The 19,996-nt window shown below is 39.5% G+C and overlaps 1 protein-coding gene across 1 annotated transcript in view; it reads right to left on the bottom strand.

The window, feature by feature from the left end:
• Nucleotides 1-19,996, bottom strand: part of LOC146484910 (cilia- and flagella-associated protein 65-like) — a 35,518-nt gene that overhangs the window by 2,759 nt on the left and 12,763 nt on the right. Inside the window, exons 24-48 of the mRNA XM_085104376.1 lie at nucleotides 19,657-19,705; nucleotides 19,314-19,403; nucleotides 19,141-19,194; nucleotides 18,011-18,096; nucleotides 17,750-17,834; nucleotides 16,258-16,352; nucleotides 15,947-16,010; nucleotides 15,056-15,221; nucleotides 14,225-14,353; nucleotides 13,143-13,299; nucleotides 11,208-11,276; nucleotides 10,874-11,002; nucleotides 10,099-10,183; nucleotides 9,524-9,615; nucleotides 9,359-9,425; nucleotides 8,689-8,877; nucleotides 8,022-8,135; nucleotides 7,457-7,612; nucleotides 6,466-6,609; nucleotides 6,195-6,254; nucleotides 5,783-5,839; nucleotides 4,659-4,869; nucleotides 3,536-3,713; nucleotides 2,836-2,952; nucleotides 1,373-1,571 (exon numbers count right to left, since the gene is read on the bottom strand). Coding sequence (XP_084960502.1) covers nucleotides 1,373-1,571; nucleotides 2,836-2,952; nucleotides 3,536-3,713; nucleotides 4,659-4,869; nucleotides 5,783-5,839; nucleotides 6,195-6,254; nucleotides 6,466-6,609; nucleotides 7,457-7,612; nucleotides 8,022-8,135; nucleotides 8,689-8,877; nucleotides 9,359-9,425; nucleotides 9,524-9,615; nucleotides 10,099-10,183; nucleotides 10,874-11,002; nucleotides 11,208-11,276; nucleotides 13,143-13,299; nucleotides 14,225-14,353; nucleotides 15,056-15,221; nucleotides 15,947-16,010; nucleotides 16,258-16,352; nucleotides 17,750-17,834; nucleotides 18,011-18,096; nucleotides 19,141-19,194; nucleotides 19,314-19,403; nucleotides 19,657-19,705 — 2,842 coding nt within the window. The remainder of the gene's footprint in view (nucleotides 1-1,372; nucleotides 1,572-2,835; nucleotides 2,953-3,535; nucleotides 3,714-4,658; nucleotides 4,870-5,782; nucleotides 5,840-6,194; nucleotides 6,255-6,465; nucleotides 6,610-7,456; nucleotides 7,613-8,021; nucleotides 8,136-8,688; nucleotides 8,878-9,358; nucleotides 9,426-9,523; nucleotides 9,616-10,098; nucleotides 10,184-10,873; nucleotides 11,003-11,207; nucleotides 11,277-13,142; nucleotides 13,300-14,224; nucleotides 14,354-15,055; nucleotides 15,222-15,946; nucleotides 16,011-16,257; nucleotides 16,353-17,749; nucleotides 17,835-18,010; nucleotides 18,097-19,140; nucleotides 19,195-19,313; nucleotides 19,404-19,656; nucleotides 19,706-19,996) is intronic.

Raw genomic sequence — 19,996 nt, 5'->3', positions numbered from 1 at the left:
GGGACTACAAGATTCACCTTGGAACAAAACGGACAAATCTAAAGGGAGTATAAAAGGCATTTGACATTTTTTTTATTTATACTCTCCATTCTTACTGTTACATAAGTGCAAAATATAAAAATTGGTATTAAAAAACATAGACTAACACGCAGCTCAAAAATACAATTTAAATAGGGGAGAGCTAGGAGAGTAGAGGGGCACCTCTAGTAAACTAACACTGTGTGATAACAAAAAGTAACTAAGTAGAATATAAAAAATAAGAAAGATATAGCAAAAGGAAAACAAAAAACAAAGAGAAACGAAAATAATAAGTGAAATAAAGTATCATAAGTATCATAAAAGGCATAGCTAAAATGCGTACATAGAAGCATGTAACTCGGGTATGCTTCTAATTTACATAGTAAAACTTTTTGCACCAAAACGTGATTCTCGTAAGCGAAACGTAGCATGAACTAGTACTGTTATGAGAATAGTATCGGATTTTGGACCACAATAAGAGAAACATGAAGGAATGGTAGATTACGACTCGGGATGGTAAAGCGAGCGCGCGTGAAAATTGTTGCCCGCGAGAAGACGCGTCATGTCTCCTCGCGGGAGGCAATTTCGCGCGCGCGCGCGCGTGGTTCACTCGCTTTACTCTCCCTTGGAAAAATAAGGCACTGCTCGAAGTATAGAATGGGGATTTTCTCGTACGGGTGCGAAAGTCATTACCATAATCATGTGAACACCTCCTTCCGTTACAGAACCTATTAGAAGCAGGTCAGATTGTAATTCAGCACTACTTGACTATGAACACTACTTCTTCTTAGAGTTGAATATATTCAGTTTCAAAGTCTTTTGAAACTTAATAGCTACGCAATGCTGTGGAATGGCATACTGTGAAGTCGGAAGATCGGAGGGTTGGTGGTTCGAGGACAGGTTGGTCTCTTCATTGCTGTGTTGTTTCCTTAGACAAGAAACTTTGCTCCACATTGTCTCTCTTTACCCAGGTGTATAAATGGACACCGGTGACATACGGCTGGGAACCCTTCAATGGACTACACAGCATTATTTGCTTTTGGATGCAGGGGATCACACGAAGCAAAATAAACTGTTCTGAACACGTTCCGTTGCCGGATCTCTTGTAGTAGAAATGCACGTGGCAGACGTCACTTTACGGGTAAATAAACCAAATTGATTGCAGGGCTGACACTATGGCAAAGGGCTCATTTATTTGGGCCAAATAAGTAAGCCCTGCAATCAATTTGTTTCATTATTTGTTCTTAGTGTACACGATGTACAATTTTAAGCAATTACAAAGGTTCAAGTGAAAACCAAAGCAGACGCATCGTTCATTTAACGAAACTGCGTTCACTCAAAGTGTCTGTGTTACCTGTGTGCTCCGATGGATCTGTTCCAGTTCACCACTAAACTCCTCAACAATGGTGGATTGGGTACTACTTTGACTGCTGGCTGAAGAGGGCCTGGAGCTAGTGGTATATTGAGCCTCGCACAGCTGTCTAAAGTAAGGTACAGGCTCCTGGCTTATTTCAGACATGCGCTGATGGAAGTTGTCGTCATCAAGAAGTCCCCTATATGAACCAAAACAAGGCCAAGTCACCATGTGACCCAGTAGGATCCCTGTGCAATTGCCTCACTTTTGTAAATCTAAGTAGGATGCATGTGCAATTTCCTTACTGTTATAAATCTATCCTGCGAGAGCGGGCGCCTTTCCCAGCTTTTTGGTGGATGAAACGAAAACTGGGTAACGCGTCTGCTCTCCCTCCCAGCACAAGTCGGTCAAAAATGCCGTCCGGCCCTGACAGCAATGCGCATGGCGTGATGCCAAACTATTTCACCTTCATCACAACGCAGTGCCAAGTGGGAGATGGGGGTGGGTGTTCAGAAAATCGGGTAAATTAGCCAGGGATAAATACTCAAAATACTAAGGTGTAATTCCCGGAGCTGTTAAGCATTGAACTTCTCACAGCTGTATCCATTGAACGGCGGGGCAAGGGACAATGCATATTAAGCTTATATAAAGGATTGTCAGTGATCATCTGGAGGAAGTTTCTGAAAGCGAATGTCACTTCTGAACACAAGCAACATTTTCATTATTTTGACATCACGATCTTGATGGACGGTAAATGGGTGACATCTCAAGTACTTTAAGGCTTGGTTATTTGTCCTTTAAAGACCCCCAGCAAAGATTTTAAGGAACCTCTATTCTCTGTCGAAAAAAGAATTTACACTATAGAGGAAATTCATTCCATAAACTGCCTGACTTTCTTGACCCAACGGAAGTCTTCCTAAGTGTCACGTGACATTCCTTGGTTGATGACGTCACATAACTTGTTTTTGGAAATGGGGAACATTTATACTCCAAAATTTTGAAAACGTTTGCCATGAAAATGTTAAGTATAACTGTGCCAACCTAATTCCGCCTTTTAAGGTGGTACTCGTTATTTATCTTTTAAGATATTTGGACATTTATCATGTCACGTGACCCATTTTCCTTAATTGACCGTTACTCTTAAGATGTGAACATCATTAAAAGGCGGGATAATAAAGCCCTTAGAAGGGCTCATCGAGTAAGCAACAAACAAGATTGATATAATGTAGCTTTTTGTTCCCCATTTTTGAGTAAAGATTTTACCCCTAAAAGTCGTTTTCAGGTCACGTGACTAGAATCTGATACAGCAAATTTTGGAAAATTAATAAAGACACCGATAATAAACTGTTTGCCAAGTTTCACAGAGATCGGACAAATGCTTCCCCTCCAAATAAAAATGTGCATAACAATTAGGCTGGTCAAGCCTTAATACACTTGAGATGATCATGTATATCTATTATTACCTGAGGACAACTGAGAGCACATTCTGAATGATGTCCATTTCAGGTCTCGAACATGACACTAAAGCAGAAAGCTCTTCTTTTTCATGGTCGCCAGCTCCTTGGGACAGTACGTAACGTCTGAAAGGTATCAAACAAAACATTTCTGTTAGTAATTTGGTACAAAAGTGGGCAAATATATAAAGTGAAACCTCACGGGTGAAGAACGCATAATCACTATAATTATATATTGCCGTGAAGCAAGGATATAGGAGGCGTCTGCAAGCAGGCTATTTTATGTACTTTTCCAAGACAAACAGGAAGAGCTCGAAAACGTTTGAAAGCCCAACTTTTCCAAATTGCAATCCATTTCAAACATTTCCACTCACAGTCAACGACCCATTATTAATAGTTGTTCAGGTGTGATGTAAAGTATTTTACGAAAAACTGAACCATTGATTAAGGTTTCCACTGAGAGTGATGATAAAACCAGCTGGCCCTTCAGTGGGTTTGACAATATCGTACCCAGGATCCTAAAGCTCTTTGGCCAGCGGTTAGCCGCCACGAGACGTTGCGGGGCATCCAATCAAAAGCTTTCAATTTTTTCGATTTCCCCGAGTCTCTCCTGCGACCAACACCTATGCAAAGAGCCTGAGACTCCGGGCGCGTGATTGGTGGGTTTTGGCCGTAACTTCAAGAAATATGTCACATACACACTACTCACTGGTCAATAACAAATTTATCCACCGCCGATGGAAACTTTTTGTAAAACTCTCCAATTGAATGCGTCCTGGCCGTGACTCCCAGATGAAGCAAAAATGACTCAGGGGGGACCGGTGGGGGTGGAGTCTCTTGGCGACTAGCGCCGCTCTTTGTTTTCCTTTTCGTCTCTTTGGGTGAACCTACAAAACACAAAAAAATAACAATTATAAAAAAATAACCTTTTTTCGTAAGCTTCACAAATCAAACACCCTGTTTGATTGTGTCAAGGACTGTATACTCCCCTGACTTGTCTTTCAAAATCCACGAAAACATTTTGGACCCCAAAAAACTCATTTTACGTGCAGAATTTTCATTTCCAGAAATTTACTAACTTGACAATATTGGTCATAAGTACGTAAATTAAGATCATCTGGGTGAGTGTAGTCCTGAGAAGGACTGTTTGTGGTGACTTTGACTGACGTTTCGACAACCTGAGCGGAAGTCATCTTCAGAGTCAATATTGGGCTAGTTTGCAGCGTAAACGACAACCGAAATGCGTTTGAAAAATGCCTCTCGGGCTCGCTGGGAAACTCTTTGGCTGAGAAGGGCCTGGATCTGGTGGTAAACTGCGCCAGCAATCAGTCAGCACAGCTGTCTGAAGTATGGAACCCTGACCACAAAAACGTACAGTTACTAAGAAAAACAGCTTTTCTTCGGTCTCCTTCGCGTGTTTAGGTGTTGCGTCTCAAGAATGTGACAATTTTGTGTTTATACCAGATGCACGCCTCCTTTTACAATAACAGTGTGAAGAAAAGACCGTGGACACACTTTGATTTAACTTATTGGTTTATCATCCTGCATACTGCTAGGGTTTAAATGTCGGTGAGTGGTATATGTGAAAGAGATGCGATGTTATGTTTTTAGTCTGGTGAATAAATGATAGCTCAGTGGTAGAGCATCCGAACTAGTAATCAGAAGGTCTTAGGTTCGACTACTGATAGGAGCACTCGGATTTTCTTTTTCCAAGTATGCCTGCGTCACTGACTGAAAAATACCACTAGCATTTATTCACCGCGCACCCACCCCTCCCCTTCCCTCCTCCCCCACCCAAAAAGAAGCAACAACATTACATTTCGATGCCTAACCTATTGGCGGCAGGGTCCGGTACTTCCTTAAGTCGCCTTCTGAGTAGGACTCTGATCGACTGGGGTGCTTGATGGATTTAAGGTGTGGTCCTGAGTGTGGTCTTTTCAAGTCATCTTCTGTTATGGTGAAGGTATATTCCTTTTCTTCCTTCATGTTAGTCCAGTCTATTAAACGCTGATTGTAATCAGCCATCTCCGTTTCATCAACAATCTAAAAGACAATGGGTCAGTTATTAATAGACAGTTTAGGGCCTCTTCATATGAGCCCGGTAACCGGGCTGGCCCGGTAGGCAGGACGAATTTTGTCTTCTGTTCATATGGGAAATTTAATCCCGGTTACCGAGATGAAAAATGTCCAAAAGAACCCCCCAAATACCCGTGGAACTGCGCCTCGACTTGTCGGCGACCTTACAAGCCATGCACAGTTAAAATGTCTCGTCCCGGTATCCGGGCTGGAGTGTTCATATGGGAAAAATTTCCAGCTCGGTTACCGAGATCTCGGTCGCAAAAACCGAGATCTCGGTAACCGGGCCAGCCCGCCTTCTCATATGAACACATTGGAATTTTTGTAAAGAAAAGAGTGGCGTGGCGAGATCTCAGAAACCGAGCCAGCCCGGTCGACCGGGCTCATATGAAGAGGCCCTTAGACTGTGTTTAACAAAACCACGTTCTAAGCTATTTTCAATTTTTCCAAACAATCATATCTAAACACTGTCTGTTGCTGACGGTAACAAGAACGCTTGTATCCCAAACTGGAAAACTATTTATCTACTTAAAGTAACCCACTTATCACAGATTTGGAGGCCTACTGATTGTCTTAAGCCGCGGTCTAAGTTAGACTCTGTTTAAATAACTGGCCCAATGTGTAACTTTAAAGAGACGACTACTGATCGTTTTAGTATAACACATTCGAACTCCCTCTACCACAGTCGCTCCCAGGGCAGATTTTATTGGCCGGTGTCTACTGGCCTTTTAGTAACGTGTCCACTTAATTTGTAGCAGCATGTCCTGTGTGAGCGAAGTTCAAAGTCTTGCGTTTAGTTCAGGAACAAAACTCAGCGAAGCGACTTAGCTTCTTTAAAACATTTGTCTACTGTAACAACAGTAGTTGCCAACTGCCATACCTCGCATATGATGTCCATGTCGTATTGTGAAGGAGTGCCACAGGAAAATAACGAAATCTACCAAACAAAAAAAGATACTGCAAGTCACACTACAGACTATGAAAGAATGACACAAGAGAAATGATTTCTGGCGATTTCTGTAGATTTTCGAGAAACATCTTGAGACACCAGAACGTTTTCTTGTGGATTATATTTAGGGAAAACGTTAAGAAGGAATGATTCAACAACAATGACTATGACAATGTCGATGATGATGACGACGATGATGATGATGATGACGATGCTCCCTAAAGGGAGACAAAGAGACAATTCATAAAACAACAAGCTCCAAAACAGCAACAACAACAACAACAACAACAACAACAACAACAACAACAACAAAATACAAATGAACATCAGGGTTGTAACCAACCTTCAGAAGTATATTTTCTTGTGGTTTCAAGAAGCCATGATCGGGTTCAATCATTACAACCTGAAAACAAGACACAAGAAAGCAACTGTAGTCTGTTTGAAAACAGAAGAAAGAAACATTTTACCGTAACAAGTTACAAGATAAACTGGTACACGAACAGTCGAGAATAAATTTTTTGCACAAAACGCATCGGGAAACCAACAAACAAAATAAAGGCAACATGGAAATATGCGATGTTGACTTTTAAGTTTTTTTGGCATTGTAAACATACCTGTTCTGCAGCCGATCCTTCTAACACCCATCTGAAGGAAATGATGTGATCTTTGGAGGAGTTAGCGAGGAAGAACAAACGATGGGTGACTGCATACAGAGGTACATCACCAAATGGAATGCACTCCACAGACAGGTACGACAGCTGTGAAATAATAACAGTAATAAAGCTATCGCTCAACAAGTTTTTAGAAGAGTTACAGTCAATCCACATCACGTGTGACCGGTATTTTTGAAATTTGAACGGCGTTTTGAAATTTACATGTTAGTTTTGGACATCAACATCGAGATTTCAGAGTTCTTGTAGACATTTTTCTAGTTTAGTGAAGGTATAAAACTATGAAATTTTGTTTACATTACAGCATTAAGTATTTCAAAAAATAACAATTGTTTCTCAAGTAAGTTTATTTTTATTGCTACTTAGTGATGTCTCATTTGGAAAGATTTCCAGAGGAATGTTCAAGATTCCATTCAAATGCCGGACATTACAAAGACGAATTCGAATGTTCATTTCGTTCTCGGAAATATTGGTCACGCGTGACGTAGACTGACTGTAAATGATGTGATTTAGGTCTCTAAACAGCAACCTTTGCTGTGTTGAACAGTTTCCGTTTTACAGTGGTCTTAATGAAGGGACCATGTCAGCTGGGGCACATGCACAGTAGAGTCCGGATGAGACTAATTTGCATATACTGTAACTTGTTGAAGGATTTTTGTTTTTCCACCAGTGCAAAAGCTTTCAAAAATATCACAATAAACAGCTTCTGTAATTACCAAAGAACGTTCTTAAATACAAATTCAGCTAATTTTTTGAAGGTGAACACGATTCAAACAGCTTCCTGAACTCTCCGAAGGTATTCGAAAAAGTTGGGCCAACGATTTCAAGTGCTTCTCATCAACGCGCGCATGCGCCTAAGCCAGCATCATGAGACAACATTGGCCAATGCTGTACAGCGTAAAGAAGCAGTTTATCCTGTAACTGAGATACCAACCTGTTTAGGGACCTGTACAACCTGTTTGTCAGGAACTGTGGTACTACCCACATCTCGCACAGGCAGCGTATCTCCCATGATTCTCTGGTCATACCCCACGCCAGTAAAGGTAACAAGCACTGTCTCACCACCAACAATACGGACTGGAATATCCACCTACAGGTCAATAACAACACATACAAGGTTATGTCTGTTTTTATTTGGATATTGGGAAATCTAGTGGCTAGTCAGGTTGGGTTGCATTTGGTACCACAAAAAAACACTAAAGCTATTCAACTGAACACGTGCAAGTGTCTATTTCGGCAGGAGAAAATAGAGGATGTAAAATCAAAGAATTGAATTCAAAAATGGTGAAAATGCAAATTGTCGAAAACCACGACAAAACAAACAAACGAAAAACATTTGTAAATTGTACCTATTAAACAAGTTGAATAAATAACAGCACATGGAAAGAGGAATGAGAAAGCACTTTGAAAAAAGAAGGGTGAAGTCATGCACTGTTGCCTAATAATTGTCTACGATTTTATTGTTGAAATAAGAGAGTAAAAGCGTTACGAGGACAAACCATGTATGTTCTTGCTTCAAGTGGTGCAAACTGCCAATAGATCAGTGCAGCACATCCTGGTGGGATCTCCCCGGTGGGATTAATGCACTCAAAGATGCGACAGCCATAGTTTTGCTGAATAACGAACAACAAAATAACATAGGGTACTCAAAAAATCTGTTAAATAAGCAGGTCACAAAACTTTAAAAACATTATTACAGCAGGGGATTAATTAAAACACTATCCCTATTTCAGATCAAAATTTGTAATATTTTGGCATGTTTTGACCTGAATGAACCATATTATAGGTTTTGCTTCTTTCTTAGAAGGTGTTTCTGACTGCGCAGGTTACAACCCACAGAATTTTCGTAAGACATCTTTTGGGCGGGCTGATGGCAGAGCAAAAAGCAAAGTCAGTCAACAGGGGATTGAAGCCCTATTCCTGTTTTAGATCAAAATATGTAATATTTCGAGGCGTTTTTTGGACGCAAATCAACTTTGGTTTTTACTTCTTTTTAAAAAACCGTCTTTGACTGGAAACAATCCAACCCACTGAGTTTCCTAAACCATCTGCCTTCTGGATGATCAGTGGCAGAGAAAAGAGCATTAGCCGAGTTTAAAAAAACATTTGAACAGTTTAAAGAGTTTGCTTTTATTAAAGGCGCAGTATTAACCGTGAAATACTCACAGCTTGAATTTGTGCAAGCGGTTCCTTATCCAGCTCATAGTTGACAGCCCTGGCTCCCCCATTATACAGCTCATAAACTTGTATTGGCGGTGCAGTGCCTCCTACAGCGACTGGTTCAAACATATGCCTTGTGTTAGCAAAGTGAACATAATAGCTGTCGGGATCCACAGTCACACCAATGAAATTCACCTTCAGTGGAAGAAAAAAATGAAGCACAGTTGGTTCGTGATTAGAACAACACTAATGAAATTCACCTCGAACAAAATGAAGTTCAAAAGCAACCATGATCGATTGGTGACATAGTAACACTGAGAAAATTCATTACGGAATTATGGAATTATGTGGTGCTGTAACATAGTGACTATCATACAGGATGTTCTCTTGTTCTGGTCAGGCCCCAGTCGTTCAAAGAGCGGATAACTTTATCCAGTGGATAAGTCACTATTCAGTGGAGCAAATGTACTCCATCCAACGCTTTTGGCAAGTTTTCCACACAATCCCATACTTAAATTAGACATACGCTTCTACTCTATACACAGATTATAGGGCTATAGGGAAATTCTTGCACACGTTTATTTGCCGCATAGCGACCTATCCGGTGGATAAAATTATCCGCTCTTTGAACAACCGGGACCTGATGTATAAAGAACGCTTTAACAAGTTATCATACCAGAATTTCTCTTCCTCTCATGACCTTGAACAAGATTGGAAGTCTGTTGGTACCAGTGAACAAGTGGCTGGTAGCATGAGAAACAAACAACAGTTAGTAACAGTATCACATGTTAGTCTCAACCCTTGTTTAATATTCCTTTTGCCCCAGCTTTGAATCATTTACCTGTACGTTAAGGTCACTGTGTGGGATTCTCCTGGCAAGAGCTTCCCTCCTCTGGGTTCTATACTGAATAGTTTATTATCCATCACTTGCATCTAAAGGTGCAAAAAAGGAATCTTCACTCGAGATGTAAGATGACTTTAAAAATACGCAATTGTTAAGGTCCATTTAAACGGTTTTCAACATTTGCTTTACCATATATTCAACACTATGTTGAACCAAATTTCGGGGGGCGTTTGAACTGGTCGTTCAATATTGTTGAAAGCGTGTTGAATCAAATTTAAATTGGTTTAAATTTTGCTCTCAAAAATGTTGAATGACGTTGAAGCCGTTTGAACACTCCGTTCATCCAACATTTGCCCAATGTCCGTTCAACTTTTGTTGAACGAATGTTGGTCAAGCGTTGAAACCGTTTAAACGGGCCTTAAGCAGTCAACTTTGGATGACGTTCTATATGTCTATCGTGTTGTTGTTCTATGTCAAGTTGTACTGTGTTCTTTGTGATGTAACTAAGGACTTTGCTTATGGTGCACCACCCCACATTTCCAGTCTTGCATTTAAATGGAATGCCTTCTAACCTCATGAAGTTCATCTTCATCGTATTCTCCTGTCTCGGCCCAGTACTCAAGCTCTAGCTGAAGGTCACTTGGATACAAGAATGCCCTACAAAGCAAAAAACATAGCCAGTTAAGCAACATTTAACACACTACCACACTACCGTGGACAAAGGTACCACTCAGCTGGAGAATAAAATGCAAAACATATCAACTGTGATAACCATGCACCACTACTGTGAGGAAATTTCCTATTTCTTTGTATGGAATGAAATCAATGAAAAAAAATTGTTCCAATGGAATTCTACCCAATTTGAACTTCGAACCAGTGTTTCTATAGTTGAACACATCATTATTTGCTGTTTTTGACATGAAATGGTTTAGAAATGCCCATTCAAAGAAACTGATTCTGAAGAAAGAATCAAATTAACATCATTCCATCTGGTTGCGTTATTAAACCACATATCTACGAATCACTGAGGGAAATTCAAAAAGGATGTTTCGTATTAAAAACTTATGATATTTCCAACATGACTTTTTTTTTTTCATATGTAGAAAATTGTCAAATTGTGCGTATGCTGGCCTCAAGTTAGATTTGAAATTGACGGATTCAAGCCACTAGATCAATAATGAAAAGTATGATGTTTCCATTTGGGTTGGTGAATGCACCGGGTATGTTCTTAGGCCTTAAAGTAACTTTATGATAACTCCAACATGTTCTTTTTCCATCTGTCCGTATAGAGAATTGCACACTATTGGTTACAAGCTGATGTTTAGAATGATATTGTATAATAATCACCATTCAGCAGGAACTGATCCTGTGTTCTGTAAGTTAAGATGCACCACACAAGGATCCCAGCCAAGCGGTGCTGCCCCAAAATTGAAGTCCATTATGGCTCTTGTGTTCACAGGGACTCTTCGTGTTGTGCTGTGGAAATTGATAACGAAACAACTTAAAAACTGGTAGAAATGTTACCTGATGCTTAAGCTTAGTTTTTAAAGTTCCCTTTTCAAATCTGGATTGTATTACTTCCCAATGTAGCGTTGCTGTTAGATAATTTGTTCCAATGGGAGCAATTCTAGATCACATATGCCACACGATTTTATGGGAAAATGCAGGGCAAGATACTGACCTGTGTCTAGTAACAGCAGCATATAGGAGTTCTGAAGGAGATGGATCAGACTCTAGGCACTCATTGAGGCTGAAACAAAACAAAGAAAAGACATTACTTTGCAGATTCATTACCCACATGTTGAGGATACCAGTAGCCTGTAGCTACCTGACATGTTGTTTGGTAATTTTGTTCATGTGGATAACAGTGCCACCACCATCACAATTAAAATGTTGGGGGCCCTTGCGTATTGGTTTTAGCACATATTCATCTCTCCACCTAGGTAGAAAATGGGCACAACCAAATTGATGTTGTAAACCATACGAAATTGCTGCAAGAGTGGCATCGGATCCGTTCTGCGTAAAATTTAGCCTGCGTAGCTGGCGGTTTTGGTGGGCGGGAAAGCCAGGCTAAAACGAGTGGTGGAGCTGCAGGTGAAATGGGGAGAGAACAGCGACAGTCGCGGCGAAGCCGCGTCAACGAGCGGCTTCGCCGCGAGAAACCGCCTGCCCGGATTCCAGTCATTTTCGTTTGCCGCCCCCAAAATTTACATATTTTACGACCTGTCGATATCCAATTAACCCAACCAATCAGATGGCAGATGGTAAAATGAAACCTTCTCGGCTGGCTATCAAAACATATCCTGGAAAAAATTCGATGTGTTTTTTTCGATGGCGGCAAAGGCCGACACTCCGAAAAAGCCCGTCAAGGGAGAAAACCTTTCCAGTTCTACAACAAGTGTCAATGATAACTGTAGATTGTGCTCTTGCCAGCGGTGACAGTATAGCCTCTCATTTTAAAATTGTAGGGATAGGATTTTAACCGTGTAGTTATCATTATCTTGCGACCTTTGTATTGCCGGGCCCGGCTATTTGCTTTTGTGGCAAGATGTTGTGTTTTTAATTGTCAAGGTTGTTTTTCTCTTGATCCTTTCTCTAGCTTCTTTGAAAGCTATGCAATGCGTTAAATTGAGGGCTAAAGGCCGCTGTAGTCAAGGCTGTGTTTTTGTTATCGCTCCGCTCCGCTCTGTAGCTGTGAAGTTTGTGTTGCAGGCGGGGGAGCTTAGTATTGTCCTCCTGTGCTTTGATTACGCTATAGAATTATTAGGTAATTCTTCTGTGTTGCTATGGCCAGGGGCTGCTACGAGTCCGCTGGCTGTTCGTTGATTCTGTGGCATTTTAGGCTATGGTCAGGCAAGACCGCGGTTTCGATCCAAATCTTGTGGATTGATCTCTTCAGTTGCCGATTCTTTAGAAATGATAGAGCTCTCGGTATCCTTTCAGAATACGCGCTCTTTTTTCGAAATTTATACCCACGTTTCGGATCAAATATTCTGCTCGATGAAGTTCGCTGTCTTCTTTCAATGCTGCGAGAATGAGGGTTTGTCGTCGAATATTAAGGTTCGATAAAGCTTAAATAATGGTTCTTGTGTCATTTTGCTTTTTGCGATAAAATCCTCAGAGCCGTATAAACAGAACTTTCCCATGGGAGATTAATAAAACATTTGATTGACGTTTGTAGAATCTCATCCAATGAAAATGGTACGTACGCCAGCGTACGGACTACTCAAAAATGCCCCGAATCCGGGCAGGCGGTTTTCTCGTTGCCCTCGCCCCATTTCCCCGCGGCTTCGCTACTCGTTTTGACTCTCGTGCCCGGCTTTCTGGTGAGCCACCCATAAAAACCGCCAGCTACGCAGGCTACGTAAAATTATAAATTTTCTTTGTCAATTCCATCTACAAAAATAGTATTAACTAACTTTTTCACTTCCACAATAAAGCCCAGAAACATGAAATGCAGCTCTACAGTTAAGTCCAGGTTTGTGGAAAAATCCTTGATTCCTATCATTGAACTGAAACTCGCACTTTCCTCATGTGTTTTGCAAAATGAAAGGTTACATTTTAATCAACTTTTGTGCAATTAGGAGAACCTGTTTGCTTGCTGTGGTCTACCTACCTGTCAAGTGAGAAGAGATTCCATATGTGAACTTTGCTATATCCTTTACCACTTCCAAGGCACCGCGCATCAGTCACAGAAAGAGTGGGGTAGACTCCTTGGCAGTGTAATTCAGCTAGTTGCCTCTTTGGGCAAGTGAGTAACGGCTTGCCTTCATCTAGCAAATTACACAAGTATTTTATAATTAACAGTACAAACAACTAACACACAAAGTGAATCGTTCATGCAATGCTTAAAGAGGAAATTTGTCTTCAGTGTGGAATCTTTGTTCAAAACTGCAAATTTATAGTCATACTAGGTTGCTGAAATGATGTTGTGTATGCAAGATATTTTGAAGCATGATGTGCTTACAGATACAGGGTGCTCTATTAAACAATCTGCCATGGATAAAGGATATATTAACACAATCTTTCTCGATAAATCAACAGAGATGGCACGCATATTAGTCCGAGCCATGTATGACGTTATGTTTCTGTCGAAAGACAGGCTACGCTATTTAAATGCAAAAAACATAGCTTGGGAAACAGTTTATTTCACAGTTCAAGGAGAGCAATATAAATGACACAGGTCGCACATAATCTAGCTAGTAGTTTGGATGAAACAGTGAAGTGCTTTTTTATGGGCAAGCCAAATGCCAGATAGTAGTTCTCACCACTATAAACCACAATTTTGTAGAAAATGAGCTGCAACTACAGTCAACTCCTGATAACTCGAACCCTCGCTAACTCGAACCAATTTTCCTTTCCTTTCAGGGCATTTTCTATATAATTTTACACTCGATAACTCGAACTCCCGATAACTCGAACCTTTTTCAATTTCCCTTGAAGGTTCGAGTTATGGAGAGTCGACTGTAATTTGGCCAGCTGGATACTCCATCTCTATCATTAAAATAAATCGATCTTAGCTCAGTGCAATGTCTGTCAATTTCTGTCAATTCATATAATTTCCTTTCTGGTTCCCCAGTACTTCTTTTGTCCATTTCTACAATTTTAAATAGGGTTCCCATTATTTAGACATTTATTAAAGTTAACGAACTCTTTGAATACTACGTATGCACATAAAACGGATCCATGAAAACATACCAAACATTGACAGCAGTTCATAACTGAGTTTGAACTTGTAGGACACTCGTCGTGAAGGATAAGCAGTTGCCGTGATCTTCTGGGAAGTTCTTGCTGGTATTATCCCATTCTGGTTACTTATGTCCAGAGCTGCAAGAGATATAACAAACCAGATAGACATAGTATGTGGTATGCCTGTAACACTCAGCAATGTTAATGCTAATCATGATAAACACGGATGAATTGTTTGATTTTACACTAAGGGGCTGTTTACATGGAGGGAGGAAGATCCTAGCATTAGGAAGATCCTAGAAGGCGGATCATCCTAGCACCATGTAAACTACCCTCGTTCGGAAGATCCTAGTACTAGGAACAAAAAAGAACAAACATGGCGGCAGCCAGGCGTTCAGCTGCCAAAGGCAGACATTTTTTCCTCTTTTCCCTCTCCACTAGGTAACCACCCCGACCGAAATTTCTGCATGTAAACTAAACGAAAAGTTGTTTCGCCTTTTAGGATCTTCCTAGTGCTAGGATCTTCCTCCCTCCATGTAAACAGCCCCTTAAAGCGTAGTCACAATGTTGGTTTCCACTGAATTCACCCTGTCGACCACAACTGGGCACAAAGTGTCAAGTGAAAAATTTTTGTAGCACCTGATCTAAGTTTTGTGTCCTTAGCTTCCGGTTTCCTACTAATGTGACAGGTAAGCTACCAAGTGAATTTTCTGGTAGTGCTGATTGATCTTCAACATGTTGCAAAATTTTACTAGTATGCAGGGATAAATACTCTAAATAAGCCTCAAGGTTCCAGGGTTTTTTCCTGACAGTAGCATACTTTGTTTGATAATAGCTTACCTAGTACATCCCTTGCATTTTGCTCGTCATCATAAGGTCCTGATATCTCCTGGTCAATAAGCAGGTTATAGTGCAGGCTGCAGTCACTGTTGTTGTGGATTGTCAGCTCTTTAGATGCAGAACTTCCAACAACAATGTCTCCAAAATTTACAGACTCCTCCAAGCACTAATCACAAAAAATACAACAGTTAAGTATCCCTTCACACTGTGACCTGGCGTTAATTTCCTGCTCTAAGTTATTGAAAAAGCCGTTGACACTAACTGATCTATGATTAAACATTGACAGAGGCATTGATTCTCCTATCTTTGAAATATGAATTATTGGTATCTTATAACGACAGCCCATCGTACGAAGAAGGTATTTTCAGTACTTCTGTATTAAAGTACCGTATTTTTGCGCGGTTTATGACTACATGGGAAAGCAGCTCTTAGCAAGGGCTGTTGGAATCCAAAACGAAAAAAGGAGATAATCGGGCTTTTTTCAGAGATAATTGTTGCTTGTTGCTCAATTATTTTACAATAATTCTAAAACGCTTCAAAATACATAGCAATTAATGCATGGCATTTTTTTCCAAATTGAACTTAATTATCTCTGAACAGTGCGTGGTTACCCCAAATCTTCTTTTCTCACATAGTCATGAACCGTGCAAAAAGTACCTTTGTATTAGTAAGGTATCGTCCTAAATAAACCCAAGTTTGTCGGACCATCTTGAAATGCTCAAAACGTATGTACAGTAGCAAAAGAAGGCACCGTCCTTGAGCTCTCCTTGAGACGTGAACTACTGTCACCAATAACAAGGGGTCTGTACTTAAGGCTGGGGTGTTCAGAAGTGTTTCGTCTGTCTCTATTTGTTAACTTATATAAGGGCAATTTTTTTGTACAATACATACCACTATTTCTCCAATTGATCCTTCACCAATTACTCTCACTAGATAGGTCTTTTCCTCTGGTGTCCTGCAAAACATTGAATAAGTTAAACATACCAAAGCCCTTGACAACAGCTAAACGTAATTCACAGACAACTACTGAGGCTGGCAATTTTTGGGTTAAACATGTCTACTTTTGGGTATAGCTGTACACTGCTAACTACAGCTACCTAATAGGACATTTCTGAGTTGCTGTGGTCTTTAAACAGGGTGCGTTTGTCACAAGTAGTGGTTTTCAGAGTGGCCCTGATGCTTATTATTAAGCTTATTCTTACGGTTGCTGGGCGTCAGCTTGAACTCCTTTCACAGACAGTTTTGTCTTGATGAGGTATTTGTCTTCTTCAAATGGAGTAAAGTTAAATGTGTGAGCCTAAGACAGGAAGCAGAAAAAATTACCCATAAGAACAACAGGCTACAAAACAAGGACCTGAAACAACAAACCAAAATACAAAGTTGTTTGTAGTTCTTTGTGTGGCTACAGCCTACCATGTCAGTAAACATGGCATGTTAACGAGATATACAAACTTAAGTTTTTCACTAATTGCCGGTTTTCACTGTCACGCCCGATTGCTGTGTGCGTGAAAAAAAAATATTGAAACCATTCCATGAATGAAGTCAAGAAATTGACATGTTATAGATGATAAGTAAATAAGAAACCTGTCCAAGTGTCAGGTCTGTGCGGTATTCCGTACTCGAGTTATTTGACAAAATGTTTCACACAAATTTATAGAGCTTAGTATGGAGACGCCATGTCGGTGTCCCTCAGAGGGACACATACATGGCTGCCGGAAATTGGAGAAAACATCTGTAATTCACTTTTGCCAGAAAAGAGGTTTGTTTTCCCTTGTGAATTTTCGAATGTTAAGATAAATATTTCTCATCCAACTTAAATTGTTTAGAATGCTGAAAAGCACCCGAAGAGGCATTTTTAAGATAGGGAACAGCTCTGTCACGGCCGTCCTCTTGGTGTCACGCACGATGAAAACTCAGAAATTGAAACTGTTCTATTTTCAAAAGGAAGTACGACATTGAACTAAGAAACTGTGAAAAGACATAATTTTGGGTAATCTTTCCTTGAATGAAGGTAAAAATTTTGTAGGCCTCCCGGTTTTGAATTCTAGAATTTGGTGACATCACGTAAAAACCAAGAATTAGTGTTTCAGCTTTGGGGGCTAAGTGGATTCATTTGTGCATTTATCTAAACAGGGCAACTTAACCTTTTTTCTTGCTTTTAGCAGTTCTCCTTATGACTTAAAGGTAGTTATATTTTCAATTAAAAACAGGCAGTGATCATAACAATGGAATTAATTTATCGAAACAAATTTGTCAATACCACATGGTCACTTTCCCCCTGTAATTTCTACTTTCAATTTTCGTATTTTGATGAAATTTGAAACTAAAAATTACAGGAAAAAGGTGACCATATGGTATTGATAATTGGAGTTTTGTTTGTTTGGTTTAATTCCATTCTTACGATCACTGCCTGCATTTGTATTTTTTAGTACATTTTTAGTAATCCTTATATTTTGATGAAATTAAGGTTATGAAGGCTCTTGTAAACTAGAACCCAAAACATTTTCAAGCACCTGACGTGCATACCTATCTCGCCACTGTCATTCTATTAATCATTAGTCCAGGAAGTACATGCTTCATAAGCCTCATGGTTCCTTTAGGGCTTCCTCACCATTTCCCTTCATTAAGTTTACATTTTTTGTAAATTACATTTGATGGCAAACAATAAAAAAATAAAACAAAAACAAAAAACACCTGGTTTTCATTAGGCAGGATGACTCCCTCTGATGGATGAATGTTCAGAAGTTTAACTTGGGGACCAGGAATCTTCCAAGAAAACCTGACAAGTGAAAGAACTTGGATTGAAAATACAGCTTTAACACGAGATGTAACCAAGACACTTCCTAGAACTAACAATAATCTACATAATTGTATTGAAGATTGCATTCCAAAAAAAAGTTTGCATCAGCATTTTCGACCTGCAATTGAATGGAATCTTGAAGATTTCCCACTCACCTTAGTGGTATCCTTGAAGTATTTTTTATTTCAAATGATCTGGTCGATGCTGTACCCAAACTAGTGGGTTTGAAATAAACTGTTCCCTGAGGAGAAAAATCATGGAAGTCAAAGTTAACACAAATTAGTAAAAATGCGAAGGATAACAACAACAATATATCTATTTACAGAAAATAAGGTACAAATAGCAACACTAATCAAGGGGGAGGGGGTCAGTCTTTAACCTAGGTACACAATTGACGGGCTCGGAGCATAACCAATGATTTTTACTATTGCTGTTTGTTCAGAGTCACCAGATTTTCATATGTGGCCTCCAATGCCTCCAGGAAATGTTCCTCCAGTGTTTTATCTGCTGCTCTGTGCTTCATTTTGTGATAAAAATGGAAACATTCCCCATAATCATATGTTTTTAGCACAAATGAAGCATAAAGCAATGGATAAAATGTTGGGGCAACATTTCCTAAAGGAAGCAAAAGCCAGATACCAAATATCCGGCAAATCTGAGCTAAAACAACAAAAAAGCTATCTAAAATGCACTATAGGCTGGATATGCAACAGGCCCTTCAATTACAGTCTCATTAAAAATAGCCCACTAAAAACTAGTGATAATCAAAGATCAGGGAGTGCATTTGATGTCAATAGGTTCTCTCTCCTTTTCCAAGTTGGTGGCGATGTCATCCACCCCTGCAAAATTTGTGGGGGATGTCAGATACGCATGCCAAGATCCATTCAATCAATCAATGCTGTCCCATATAGTCTCAACTCCAACCTGTATTAGAAGTGCGTTCTTTCTACATCAAACGTAGTATTTCTTGAAGGGTGTTAAACTGAAGGGACAAGCTTTCTAAGGACTGTTGTTATCACCTTCAGTTAATTAATGCTGTAAATGGTTTGAACCCAGGAGTCATGTCATAAGTACGTAAATTACAATCATCCAGGTGAGTGTAGTCCTGAGAAGGACTGTTTGAGGTGACACTGACTGACTTTTTGCCAACCTGAGTGGAAGTCATCTTAGAGTCACTTGACTCTGAAGATGGCTTCCCTGGATGATCATAATTTACATACTTATAATAATGGAAGCAAAAAAACAAAAACAAAAACAAAACGAAAAAAGGATTAAAGAAATGTACCTGATTATTAAGTTTAAGACACGGCATTTCTGCAGATCCCACAAGGTTGATTTCCTGTGCAAAAAAAGAGGACAGAGGCAGGTTACTCATTGAATAAGAACTACAATGGACTTGTAGTGAAAACTCAACGGAGAATTTTAATTTTCTTAAATAAAATTATATGATTTTCCAACCTGCGTAAACTTATCTGCATCATTGAGCTTGCACTTTGCAGTGTGTCTAAAGGTCTTTGCTTCTGAAGGCATCATTTTGAAAACAATCAACTGAAATAAAAAATTAATGCAAAAGAAATCTGTTGGCAATATTTCAACATATCAACCAGTGTCACAAGAACTGCTTTCATTATGGATTCACTTCACAGTAAAAACACAGATGATTAATATTATTAGTTATGATTACTTTTGTGTTAAAATAATATGTTCGCATAACTAAACAAACACATGCAACAAAATAAATAAATATTAAATAAATAAATAAATAAATAAATAAATAAATAAATAAATAAACAACAGGCACCTGGTATTTGTCACTGAGTAGTCCTGTTCTTGGTCTACATGTAAATTCCCTGTAACACAACAAAAATAAACAGCAGAAATGGAGCAGAGCATTTTATTGTCCAATAATTTAGTTTCTTGGTATAAAACAGCCAATTTTAATGTTGTGCCTGAAACTCTTATTTTTGTTTTTAACATGATTTACAAACTGTGACTAACAGTCATAATTTGAAGGTAAAAAAACTTAGTAGTGTAGATTGCGTGAGCTGGATGTAGGAGAGGTTATATTAATTAGGGTGTATAGTTGATGTGTGTTGCTAGCATTAAATGAATATCTATTAAGATAGGCTGATGCTAAAACA

This window comes from Pavona decussata, unplaced genomic scaffold (genome assembly GCF_977016875.1).
Source record: "Pavona decussata unplaced genomic scaffold, jaPavDecu1.1 SCAFFOLD_29, whole genome shotgun sequence".
Classification (NCBI taxonomy): Eukaryota; Metazoa; Cnidaria; class Anthozoa; order Scleractinia; family Agariciidae; genus Pavona; species Pavona decussata.
This window is presented reverse-complemented; position numbering and strand designations above follow the sequence as displayed.